This window comes from Diabrotica undecimpunctata, chromosome 8, assembly GCF_040954645.1.
Source record: "Diabrotica undecimpunctata isolate CICGRU chromosome 8, icDiaUnde3, whole genome shotgun sequence".
NCBI lineage: Eukaryota > Metazoa > Arthropoda > Insecta > Coleoptera > Chrysomelidae > Diabrotica > Diabrotica undecimpunctata.
This window is the reverse complement of record NC_092810.1, coordinates 54,610,396-54,623,674: the sequence shown is the minus strand read 5'-3', so window position 1 is coordinate 54,623,674 and position 13,279 is coordinate 54,610,396. Positions and strand designations below refer to the sequence as shown.

The window sequence follows — 13,279 nt, the reverse complement described above, 5'->3', positions numbered from 1 at the left end:
CATAACTAATTACAATTTTAATAGGTAGTTACACCATTTTTTTAAAATGATAATTCCACTCTATATCGATGGGTTGCGCTGTCATTACCAGTATAATTTTATTAAGAAAATGAAAATTAAAAAAAAAAACAGATTTTTTGTTAATTTTAATAAAAATTTCTATACAACTACAACAATAAGTGTTTTCTAATATATTTCACAAATAAACTTATTAATAACAATACAAATTGATACAAAAATGTACAGAAATATACATTGGATGATCTTTAAGCAACTATAGTCAAAGTAGAGTGTAGTGCAACTTGAAACTCACATATTTCTTACCATTTAAGTTTAATTTCGTATAAACAACAAGCTATATATATATATATATATATATATATATATATATATATATAGGATAGTAACAGGGAACTAAAATGACATGAAAGAGAACTCACCCCCATCAAACCCCTAGGCCCCAAACCAAAAAAGTTTAAATTGCAAACCCCTACTTGTGATAAATCATTTGAAAAGACTATAAAAAATGCCATCCAAAAGTAAACATGTGTAAACAATAATACAGCCTATTTTCAAATTCTGTACGAACTTTGGCTTATGTTGTTCTAGCAATAGCGCGACATGCTTGCGTAATTATTTCTCGCAATTCCCCAAGTGACGCAGGTTGAGTTTTATAAACAACTGACTTGAGGTAACCCCATAGAAAAAAAAAGTCAGGTGGCCGTAAGTCTGGTGACCTCGGTGGCCACTTAATAGGACCTCTCCTTCTCCATTTGTTCGGATAATTAGTATCCAACCAGTGCCTAACTGGAGATGCATAGTGAAGAGGTGCTCCATCTTGTTGGAAGTGCAGCAACTCTTCGTCTAGAGCTAGGTTGCCTTGATCGTCTCTTTGGTTCTCTAATTTATGCACAATTAAAGGTGCGATGGTGTTTTCCAGCATATCGAGATAAATGTCGCCACTTAAATTGCCCGGTATGAACAAGAAGCCAATTATAGCATCGCCTAATATTCCTGCCCAAGCATTCAGTTTTTTAGGATATTGAGTGTGACCTTTTCTATACCGATGCGGGTTCGCACAACTCCAGTACCGACAGTTTTGTTTATTTACATTCCCATCCAGCATAAAAGTACATTAATTAGTGAAATAAATATTTTTTAACCTTTTCGGTTCAACGCGAATTCTTTCAGTCACGAGTTCACAAAACTCAATTCGTCGGTCTGGATCATCATCGCCTAGTTCTTGAAGAATTTGTGTTTTGTAAGGGTGAACCTTATGTAAGTTCAACACCTTTCTAACCGACTCATGTGAAAGTCCTGTCATTGCAGATACTTGACGTGTTGATGCAGTAGGCTCTATTGCAAAATTTCCAAGGACCTCAATTTGGGATGCTTCATTCAGTAATCTTGGGGCATCCCTTTGGTTCTGGGAGGCAAATATGAAAATGATCTCCACGCTTTCAGGTATACTGTAAACCATCTTGACAACTACAGCTAAATGACAGTACCGATCGTACAAATGATAAAAACTAATGACATTTAAAATTCTTAAATAAACCAAAAATGATTGAATCTGACACAACCCAAAAAACAGATGTTTTAACTTGTTTTGCAAAAACGGCAAATTAAGTTTTTATTTAACAAAAAAAATTCCGACGGGCACTTATCATTAAAAAGAATAGTCCGGAAGATAGCATTACGGAATGATGTATCACAAGTAGGGGTTCGCAATTTAAACTTTTTTGGTTGTGGTGGGTGGGGCCTAGGGAGTTGATGAGGGGAGTTCTCCTTCGTGTCATTTTAGCTTTTGTTCGGAGATATAGCCCATTGTAAGTTAGAGCCGGTACTAAATGTGTCATCTTGCCTGTTTTACCGTATTAGTGTTTTAATTAAGTGGCTTAAAGAAGACAAATTTTTTTAAGAACTTCCTCATCGTCATTTTTATATGGTTTGTCACAAAGAAATATTTAACTCTATGATTCACTAAGAATTTATTGGATATAAACATTTGAAAAAATCGGTGTAGGTACATATTTTTATTTTTTGGTTTGAAATAAAATAATACAGAAAATTAAGTTTAAGAACATTGATATTGGAATCTTCTGTTATATTCGTATTGAGACAGTGGTGAGATAAAAGCCAAATATAATGCGTAAACTAAAGATTTTTCTCAAGCTTTTCGAGATAATTTTAGTCTTGATATTTTTTACATAACGCTTCAGAACGCCTCGTATCATGTTAAAGACCTGTCTTCAAAAAAAAAAACATATGAAAGCTAATTAATTTCAAATATTTTAAAGAATTTATCACAAATATATTTATCCACAACTAGATGGCCTGAGGATCTGAAGCGTGTTAGCAATAACTGGATACAAGCCGTACAAGAGAGAGAGAGAGAGAGAGGGATGAAAAGAGCTGAGGGAGACCTATGTCCAGCAGTGGACGCATACAGTGAGTAAATGTGTAAATAATGTGACTTTTAACCTTCGATAGAAGATGAAAGAAAGAAGAAATATATGAGCATCAAAAGCAAAACAGGCATTACAACCTGTATAAAATAGACATAAAAGGCATTGAGTGATCACGTTGATAGAATGAATGATAAAAGACTTTCAAAGCGAGGCCAATCACCAACAGACCACCCAGAAGAACTCCCCAATGCTGGTATAAAAGTTGGACATCAGAATTCCAACTTATGCTACATCTTTGAACAAACAACAAATTGTATTAAAACAATAAGAAAAAAAAAGTTTCCAAATATTAGTATACAGGAGTGCATTTTTGCTTTAAATTTTGGCTTTATATGTCGATTTAAATGAATACTTTCGAGAAAAGTACTTAAAATAAGTCTCACAACCTTAAGGTTTTTTAGATGTGAGTACTCATATGATGTTTCAAAGTACCTGCTTGGGTAAACCGCTTAAAACAAATTTCACACTTGCAAGGTTTTTTGCCAGTGTGCACTCTCATATGTATGTTCAAATTAGGTGCTAGACAAAACTGCTTGAAACAAATTTCACATTTGTAAGGCTTCTCACCAGTGTGCACACTCAAATGTGTTTTTAAAGTTTCTGCTGTACTAAACTGCTTAAAACAAATTTCACACTTGTACGATTTTTTTCTAGTGTGGAGTCTCAAATGTGTTTTCAAGCTAGCTGCTTTACTAAACTGCTTAAAACAAATTTCACAGTTGTACAGCTTTTCTTCAGTGTGTAATCTCATATGATATTTCAAACTACCTACTTGAGAAAACTGCATAAAACAAAGTTCACACGTGTAACGCTTTACTCCACTATGCAATCTCAAATGTATTTTCAAAGGACTTGCTTGACTAAACTGTTTAAAACAAACTTCACACTGATAAGGCTTTTCCCCAGTGTGCACTCTAAAATGTGTTTTCAAACTGCCTCCTTCGCTAAACCGCTTAAAACAAATTTCATACTTGTAGGGCTTTTCTCCAGTGTTTACTCGCAAATGAATTTTCAATTTATCTCCTTTACTAAACTGCTTCAAACAAATTTCACACTTGTAAGGCTTTTCTCTAGTGTGTGCTCGTAAATGAATTTTCAATTTACCTGCTGCCCTAAATTGCGCCAAACAAATGTCACACTCATAAGGCTTTTCTCCAGAATGCACTCTTAAATGCGTTTTCAAATTACCTGCTACGCTAAACTTCTTAAAACAAATTTCACACTTGTAATTTTTTTCTCCAGTGTGCACTCTAAAATGAATTTTCAAAGCACTTTTCTGAGAAAACTGCTTAAAACAAATTTCACATTTATAAAGCCGTTCTTCAGTCACAATGATTGATTGATTCAGTCACATTTTGATTTAAATTATTTATGTCAGAGAGATCTGTAGTGCAAGCAGAATCTTTTACAGTTTTCAGTGTTTTATTGTTACATAAAATGAATTTCCATCAAGTAACGGTCGAATCCATCACTTATTTGTAAGTTTGAAAGTATGGTAAAGGTATAAAGGAGAAAAAGCATTTTTTGCTTTAAAATTGACCAAGTGTGCAATTTTATATGTCGATTTAAAAGATATTTTCAAGACAAGTTCTTCTTAGGGTGCCTGTCCGTCTTGAACGTTGGCGATCATTCTGGATATGATCACTTTGTTGGTTGCTATACGAAATAGCTGTGTTGAGGTCTTTCTATACCATGCTCTCAGTTTAGCAATCCAGGATATTCTTCTTCGTTCTGGGGCCCTTTTTCCTTCAATTTTACCTTGCAAAATGCATTGGAGCAGCTCATATCTGCCTTGATTTCTCATTATATGTCCCAAGTACTGCAGCTTACGGCCTTTCATGATGTTGACCAAATCCGCGGTTGTGTTCATCCTCCGCAGTACTTCTTCATTGGTGACTTTGTCTGTCCATGGTATCTTCAGAACTTAAAACAAATCTCACACCCTTGGGGTTTTTTTTAGCTGTGTGTACTCATATGTTGTTTCAAAGTATCTGGCTTGTACTCGCAAATGAATTTTCAATTTATCTCCTTTACTAAACTGCTTCAAACAAATTTCACATTTGTAAGGCTTTTCTCATGTGTGCACTTTTTAGTGGTTTTTCAAACTGTGTGCTTCACTAAATTGCTTAAAACAAATTTCACATTTGTAAGGCTTTTCTCCAGTGAGTACTCGTAACTGGATTTTCAATTTACCTGCTACCTTAAATTGCTTAAAACAAATGTCACACTCATAAGGCTTTTCCCCAGTATTTACTCCTAAATGCGTTTTCAAATGACCTGCTTGGCTAAACTTCTTAAAACAAATTTCACACCTGTAATTTTTTTCTTCAGTGTGTGTTCTCATATGATATTTCAAAATACCACGAGAAAACTACTTGAAACAAATTTCACATTTATTAAGCCTTTCTTCAGTGACAATGATTGTATTTTGATTTAAATGATTTATGTCAGAGAAATCTGTAGAGCAAGCAGAATCTTTTACTGTTGCTTCTTGATTGTTTAGACTTATTCTGTGTTTTTTACTACATGAAAATGCAGTTTCAAGGTATACAGGAGTGAATTTTTTCTAGAAAATTGAACAAGTGGGCCATTTTATATGTCGATTTAAAAGATATTTTTTTAGCTGTGTGTACTCATGTGACGTTTCAAAGTATTTGCTTGAGCAAACCGCTTAAAACAAATTACACACTCGTAAGGTTTTGTGCCAGTGTGCACCCTCATATGGATCTCTAAATTTGATGCTAGACGAATCTGCTTGAAACATATTTCACATTTGTAAAACTTTTCACCAGTGTGCACACTCGAATGTGTTTTTAAATTACCTGCACTACTAAACTGCTTAAAACAAATTTCACACTTGTACGATTTTTCTCTAGTGTGTACCCTCAAGTGTGTTTTCAAAGTAGTTGTTTTACTAAACTGCTTAAAACAAATTTCACACTTGTACGGCTTTTCTTCAGTGTGTGATCTCATATGATATTTCAAACCGACTAGTTGAGAATACTGGGTAAAACAAATCTCACACTTGTAAGGCTTCTCTCCAGTATGCACCCTCAAATGCCTTTTCAAACTGCTTGATACTCTAAACTGCTTAAAACAAATGTCACACTCATAAGGCTTTTCCCCAGTATGCACTCCTAAATGCGTTTTTAAATGACATGCTTGGCTGAACTTCTTAAAACAAATTTCACACTTGTACGGCTTTTCTTCAGTGTGTGATCTCGTATGATATTTCAAACCGACTAGTTGAGAAAACTGGGTAAAACAAATTTCACACTTGTAAGGCTTCTCTCCAGTATGCACCCTCAAATGCCTTTTCAAACTGCTTGATACTCTAAACTGCTTAAAACAAATGTCACACTCATAAGGCTTTTCCCCAGTATGCACTCCTAAATGCGTTTTTAAATGACTTGCTTGGCTGAACTTCTTAAAACAAATTTCACACTTGTAATTTTTTTCTTTAGTGTGTGTTCTCATATGATATTTCAAAATACCACGAGAAAACTGCTTGAAACAAATTTCACATTTATAAAGCCTTTCTTCGGTGACAATGATTGCATTTTGATTTAAATTATTTATGTCAGAGAAATATGTAGAGCAAGCAGAATCTTTTACTGTTGCTTCTTGATCGTTTAGACTTATTCTCTGTTTTTTACTACTTGAAAATGCAGGTAACGTTTTCATAATTTCCACTCGGTTCTTCTGGGAAAAATCTAAAATAATAAATAACTCACGTAAGAAACATATAATAGAGAAATTGGCTTACAAAATACGAGCGAATCAATTTAAACAAAGAGAAACCTTTGTATGTTACAAAATTCTACAAAAAAAAAACACCAGCAAAACACCTAGAAGACCCTCAAATGCTGGTTGAAAGTTTGTCATCAAAATTCCTACTTGGGCGACAACTTTGAACAAACAAAAAAATTTATTAAAATACTAAGAAAAATAATAATCATTCTTTTAATAACGAATTTCAAATTATTCACATTCAAAATAAAGGCCTTAAACTATCTTTATTAGAATCTATAGAAATTAACAAATTAAAAAACACAGACATAATTCTGAATGATCAACTTAAGGCAAAATTTCTTCCCTCCTCAAACTATTCGGTTAAAGACTATAAAGTGTAAGCACACACCAAAAATAGATCACTTGAGAAGGCACTCTGACCGAAACAGCTCTAGTGATAATAATTTAAAATAAATTTTGTGGAAGTGTTGAAAACATAAGTTTTCAGTGTTTTACTGTTAGATAAAATCCACCAAGTAACAGTCGAATCCATAACTTATTTAAAAGTTTCGAAGTATTTGTAAAGGTATGAAGTGCATTTATCAAGTGTGCAATTATAAGTCGGTTTAACCCTTTAAGGCGCAGAACTCATTTGTTCAAGTTTTCAGTGTTTTACTGTTAGATAAAATCCACCAAGTAACAGTCGAATCCATAACTTATTTAAAAGTTTCTAAGTATTAGTAAAGGTATAAAGGAGAGCATTTATCAAGTGTGCAAAAGTTGATTTAAAAGATATTTTCGAGAAAAGTACTAAAACAAATCTCACACCCTTGGGGTTCTTTTAGCTGTGTATACTCATATGTTGTTTCAAAGTACCTGGTTGGTAAACCGCTTAAAACAAATTTCACACTTGTAAGGTGTTGTGCTATGGATCTTTAAATTAGATGCTAGACGAAATTGCATGAAACATATTTCACATTTGTAAAACTTTTCACCATTGTGCACACTCGAATGTGTTATTAAACTAGTTGCTTTAATAAACTGCTTAAAACAAATTTCACACTTGTAAGGCTTTTCTCCAGCGTGTACTCGCAAATGCTTTTTCAAAGAAATTGCTTGACTAAACTGCTTAAAACAAACTTCACAATGATAAGGCTTTTACCCAGTTTTGTAGTTCTTAATCATTATGAAGTTTATAGTCAGCTGCACTCGAAAAATAATGAGTAAATTATTAGGAGTACTTTAATAAATAACAAATTTCTCAATACTTACAATTTATTAACATTATCCCGAAGAAAGGGTTTCAATAATACAAAAAAAAATAAATAGTTTATTTTAACTAATTAAGTAATATATTTATTTGTCTAAACAAGAAGTTAGTTAGTTAGTTATGATTCCTCGCATGATTCTAAGATCTCTATTTCTGAATTTGAATTACAATCTTCATCCTCACAAAAGCTTTATCTGGATAAACCAGTATTAACAACAAATTGCGTAAATGGTACAGCGTAGTTTCTAACAAATGTTCTTTTTCGATTTAAATGTTTTTATAATTTTGTGCATGTTTACATAAATTAATCCACTCCTCTAATAATACTTCTTCTGAAAATTTAGTTTTTGCTGTATTTTCAACATCATTTGTATTAAATGTTGTATTATGAGTTGTCAATCTACCTTTTATCAAAGCTCATATTTTTTCGATACGGTTTGACTCCGGATGATAGGGAGGCAAGTGAAGACCTTGATGTCCATGATGTTCAAGCTCAAAATATAATACATATATAGATGGAAAAAATGTCATAAAATTATCGTAAAAATTATTTTAGAGGATTTTTCGGCGAATTAAAATAAAAATAATCATTGTATATTTTTGTTGAACGATCTTTAGCTCGTTATTAGTTTCGTAGACAGTCGGTAATAAGCTTTTTATGAAATTTTTGTCAAAAATAGAATTTGATTTATTATGAAACTTATTATGGCTTACATTACTGTTATTGTTATAACAATTGACTTTTTAATTATAAACATGCACCTGATTTAAAAATTCACACGCATACTAACACACACAGCGTTAGATACAAATCTAGTCTCTTCTCCAGCCTGAACAATAATCAGCCTTTTGCCCTTAGAAATCGGTTCCTTTAAAGTTTTTCCACTTTGATCTGCCCAGTGATACGGTGCAGTATGACTGATGTTTACCTATATGTCTTTCATTGGTATAAATTATGGTTCTACCCTCAGATCAAAATTGAATTAGCTACTTCAAATATTGTATTCGTTTTGAACGAATATGATAACTTTTCATTAGGACACTCCTATTGTCTTCGGATTTTCGCATTGTCTTTGGGTTTTCGCCACCTCCAGTTTGTTCGAGATGATTTGAAGAGTATCTGTTCAAAAGTATGATGGTTTTATTTGTTCCTATCTTTTTGGGATTCATATTGTTAAGTAACTATTATTAATAACTAAAATAAACACACTATAGATACCCTAAATGACTTAATAATACACTAATTACTACTACCAATATGAGTCATATTCCCAAACTTAAGTTTGTTGCAGTATATATAGGCTTAAGTTAGGTTAGTTGAGTAGTATGTATGTTATAGGTAATAAAGACTTAATATTAGTAGTAAAGTACGACTGTTTATTTTCCAAATCCACACCTTAACATGGTAGCAGAGGTCTGTGGTTAGAAAGTCGTACCTTTTACAACAGAAAAAGTTTGGTGCAGTTTGAAAAAAAAGTGTGACACAAGATGGCCGGTAGTAGTGATTTTAGAATACCTATATTCGATGGGGAAAATTATAAAATGTGGAAAAAACGTCTTATGCTATTTTTAAAAATGAAGAAGTGTGATGTTGTGGTAACCAGACCGAAAAATGAAAATGATACAGACTGGGATGACGATGATGTAAAAGCAATGAATTTATGTGGTGCAATATCGGATAGACAGATGGAGTATATCGACGAAAAAACTACGGCGTATGAGATGATAAAGAAATTTGATAATTTATATTTGAAAGAGTCAACGGCATTGCAAGATAGTATGTAGAAATAACTTGGAGAGATTAAAATTGAACAACTATGGAGACTGTGCAACATTTTTTAGTGATTTCGAAAAAGCTGTAAACGAGTTAAAAAGCGCGGGTGCTAGTGTATCTGAAAAGGAAAAATTGAACTATATGTTAAAGACGTTGCCAGAGTCGTACAGTTATATTGGTGATTTAATAGATACATTAAAAGAAGAGGATCAAACTGCAGACTACGTAAAAACTAAGGTTATGATGTCCGAATTAAAAAATCAAAAGAATGATTTTGGAAGAAAATCCAGTACATTTGTGGTGAATAAAGGTCGACAGGATCGATCATGCTTCCAGTGTGGCGAAGTTGGTCATTTCAAGCGAGATTACAAACATGGCGCAAATCAAGCGTCGAGAAATGCCGCGAGGTCGACAACAAGCCGGAAGAGGAAGCTACTTCAGGGGACATGGCCATTCACGTGGGCAGCGCGGAACGCATGGAACAAGTGCACAGCGGTTCAACCGACAAGGACAGAAGAACGAAGAGCGGAACAGCGCTTGTTGGCTTCTAACAGTTGCTCTTGCTCAGGATCAGGATATGCCAGTTAATGCGCAAAATACTGAAGTAGGTAATGTAAATAATTGTATTGAAATAAAATGGCTTTTATATAGTGGTTATACAGATCACATTATTAATGATGAAAAATTGTTTGATAAATGTAAATTACTTAAAAATCCCATTAATGTTTATTTAGGAGATAATAGGGTTGTAAAAGCTACTAAAATTGGAAATGGTTTAAGTTACTTTGATGTTTTTGGTAAAAAGAGTTTAGTAGATGTGCAAAATGTTTTTTATGTTAAAGATATGAAATCAAATTTGATAAGTTATAGCAAAATAACAGAAAATAATAAGATTATTTCTCAAGATAATATTTCAAAAGTTTTTGATAAATTTGGTATTATAACAGCAGTTGCTTTAAAAAATAATGGCTTATATGTTATGAAAAGTAAATTAAAATCAGTTGAATTACATGTAAATATTGCAAATAAAGATATGAATAATATGAATCAAAAGGAAAAATGGCATCGTTTATTAGGTCATGTAAATTTTAAATATTTGAATATTTTATCTAAAGATCAGCTGTTGAATGGAATTCCTAAAGAGTTTGAATCTGAATTTATGAAATGTAAGATTTGTATTGAAAGTAAAATGCATAATATTCCGTTTGTAAACAGTAGAAAAAAAGCTAAATATATTTTAGAGATTGTACATACTGATGTTTGTGGGCCTTTTCGAATTACTGGGTTTAAAGGTGAAAATTATTTTGTTTCTTTCATTGATGATTATAGTAAGATTTCTAAAGTATATGTTATAAAATCAAAAGCAGAAGTATGTGATTGTTTGAGTGAATATACGAATGAAAGTGAAAATTTGACTGGAAAGAAAATAAAGATTTTAAGATGTGATAATGGGAAAGAATATTTGAACGGTAAAGTCTACAGATTTGCAAAAGAAAGGGGTATAGTAATTGATAATTGTCCTACATACGTACATGAATTGAATGGAACTGCAGAACGGTTTAATCGAACTATAATGGATTTGTCAAGATGTTTGTTGGCTGAAGCAGATGTTGATAAAAAATATTGGCCTGAAATAGTTTGTGCTGCGGTTTATTTGAAAAATCGTACTTTATCTGATACAATTGAAAAGAAAACTCCATATGAAATATTTTTTGGAAAGAAACCTGATGTTTCTAATTTGCGTTTGTATGGGAGTAAAGTTTTTGTACGAAGACCAGAACAGAAGAGAATCTCTAAATGGGATAAGAAAACTGATATGGGAATTTTAATTGGTTATAGTAATGTTGGTTATCGTGTATTATTAAATGGCAGAGTCATTGTTGCTAGACACGTGGATATTGTTGAAGAAAACGTTAAGTGTATAGGTTTAGATTTTAACGAATCAGATAATGATAATAATGAAGAGTGTTACCCTGATAAAATTGATGAAAGCTCTGAAAATGACTCAATAGATGAAACTTTTGAAAGTACAAATGAAAGTATGGATGATAGTGTGAATAAAAATGAATCTGAGTTCCTAGATCTCACAGAGCCAAAAATCCTCCAAAGAAATTTGATGATTATTATGTATATAATAATAGTATTTTTGTAAATATGTGTAGAACTGATATACCACATACATTTGAGGAGGCGATAAATTCTAATGAAAGTAAGTATTGGAAAACAGCTATGAACAAAGAAATTGATAGTTTAAATAAAAATAAAACTTGTAAATTGGTTAAAAATGATACAAACAAAAATATTCTGGATGTTAAATGGGTTTATACTAAAAAGTCAGATAATACTTATAAAGCTAGATTGGATGTGAGAGGTTTTCAACAAACTGATGAAATTGATGATATTTATTCACCTGTGGCTAAAATGCAAACATTAAAGATTTTATTGTCATATTGTTGTCAAATGGGCCTGGTAATTGAACAAATGGATGTTGAAACAGCCTTTTTAAATGGTAAATGAATTTCTGAAGTTTATATTAAACAACCTAAGGGTTATGAAGATGAATCAAGCAAAGTTTATAAATTAGTTAAAGCTTTATATGGTTTAAAAGAAAGTCCAAGGGCATGGTATGAGTGCCTAGATAAATTTAGGTTTTGAAAGAAGTAATATTGATCCTTGTTTGTATGTTTATAAAAATGGAAATGATATTATTTACTTATTAATTTATGTTGATGATTTATTGATTTGTGGTAGAAATTTAAATGAAATTAAAGTGATTAAAATTTTATTATCAGAAAAATTTAAAATGAAAGATATTGGTGAAATTAAAGAATACCTTGGTATTACTGTTGATTATGATTCTAGTAAACATGAAATGAGATTGGATCAAAATAAATATATTGAATCATTAAGTAAAAAATATAATTTAGAAAAAGGTAAACTGTATAATACACCTATGGAAGTAAATTTAAAAATTGATAAATCTGATCATTGTGAAAGAAATATTAAATATAGAAATTTAATTGGTGCACTATTATACATAAGTTCGGCAACAAGGCCTGATATAAGTTTCAGCGTAAATTATCTGAGTAGATTTCAAAATTGCTATAATGAAACTCACTTTAAATATGCTTTACGAATTTTGAAATAATTATACTTAACTAAAGATTTAAAATTGTTTTATAACAAAAATGGAAAAGTAGGTATTATTGATTGTTACGTGGATGCCGATTGGGCAGGTGATCATAGGCAGGTAATAGAAAATCTACAACTGGTTTTGTAATAAGATTGTTTGGTAATGTAATTTATTGGAAATCTAGAAAACAAAAAAGCGTTACAAAAGCTTCAACTTTTGCAGAGTATGTAGCATTGTCAGAAGCAGTAAGTAAATTAATATTTGTAAAAGAATTGTTGAAAATATTTGATATTGTAAAATAAAGCCAATTGATGTTTATGAAGATAACAATGGTACGATTAGTATAGCTAATTATGGCAATTTTACAAAAAATTCTAAGCATGTTGAAATTCATTATCATTATGTAAATGATTATGTTAAAGAAAATATTATAAATGTGGTTAAAGTAGATTCTGATGATAATATTGCAGATATTTTTACTAAGTCCTTGGGCCAAGATAAATTTGAAAAATTTCGAAGTATGTTAAATTTGAATTAATGTAAATACAATGTAAATGTAAGGAGGCGTGTTGAGAATGTAATACATTTATATTGTATATGCAGTATATAGTAAGTGTAAGTGTAAGTAGAACGCACCCATAGTATCATGGGTTGACATGACAGACACTAATGTCAATAAAATGAGTATCATGTAGTAGAAGTAGTAAGAAGCATGGATATATAGGCTTAAGTTAGGTTAGTTGAGTAGTATGTATGTTTTAGGTAATAAAGCCTTAATATTAGTAGTAAAGTACGACTGTTTATTTTCCAAATCCACACCTTAACAAATTTTATGTTTATGACATTCTGCGATTGTTGGATAGCCCAAAATTGACGAAATACCCCTGAAGATGCTCTAG

At 31.7% G+C, this 13,279-nt stretch overlaps 1 protein-coding gene across 2 annotated transcripts in view; it reads right to left on the bottom strand.

The window, feature by feature from the left end:
* Nucleotides 1-2,863: 2,863 nt before the first annotated feature.
* LOC140447566 (uncharacterized) overlaps nt 2,864-13,279 on the bottom strand; it is a 39,871-nt gene continuing 29,455 nt past the window's right edge. The window contains exon 4 of one of the 2 annotated variants that reach the window (XM_072540285.1): nt 2,864-6,184. In XM_072540285.1, coding sequence (XP_072396386.1) covers nt 5,091-6,184 — 1,094 coding nt within the window. In that variant the 3' untranslated portion in view covers nt 2,864-5,090. The remainder of the gene's footprint in view (nt 6,185-13,279) is intronic. The other variant, XM_072540286.1, reaches the window with a different exon arrangement.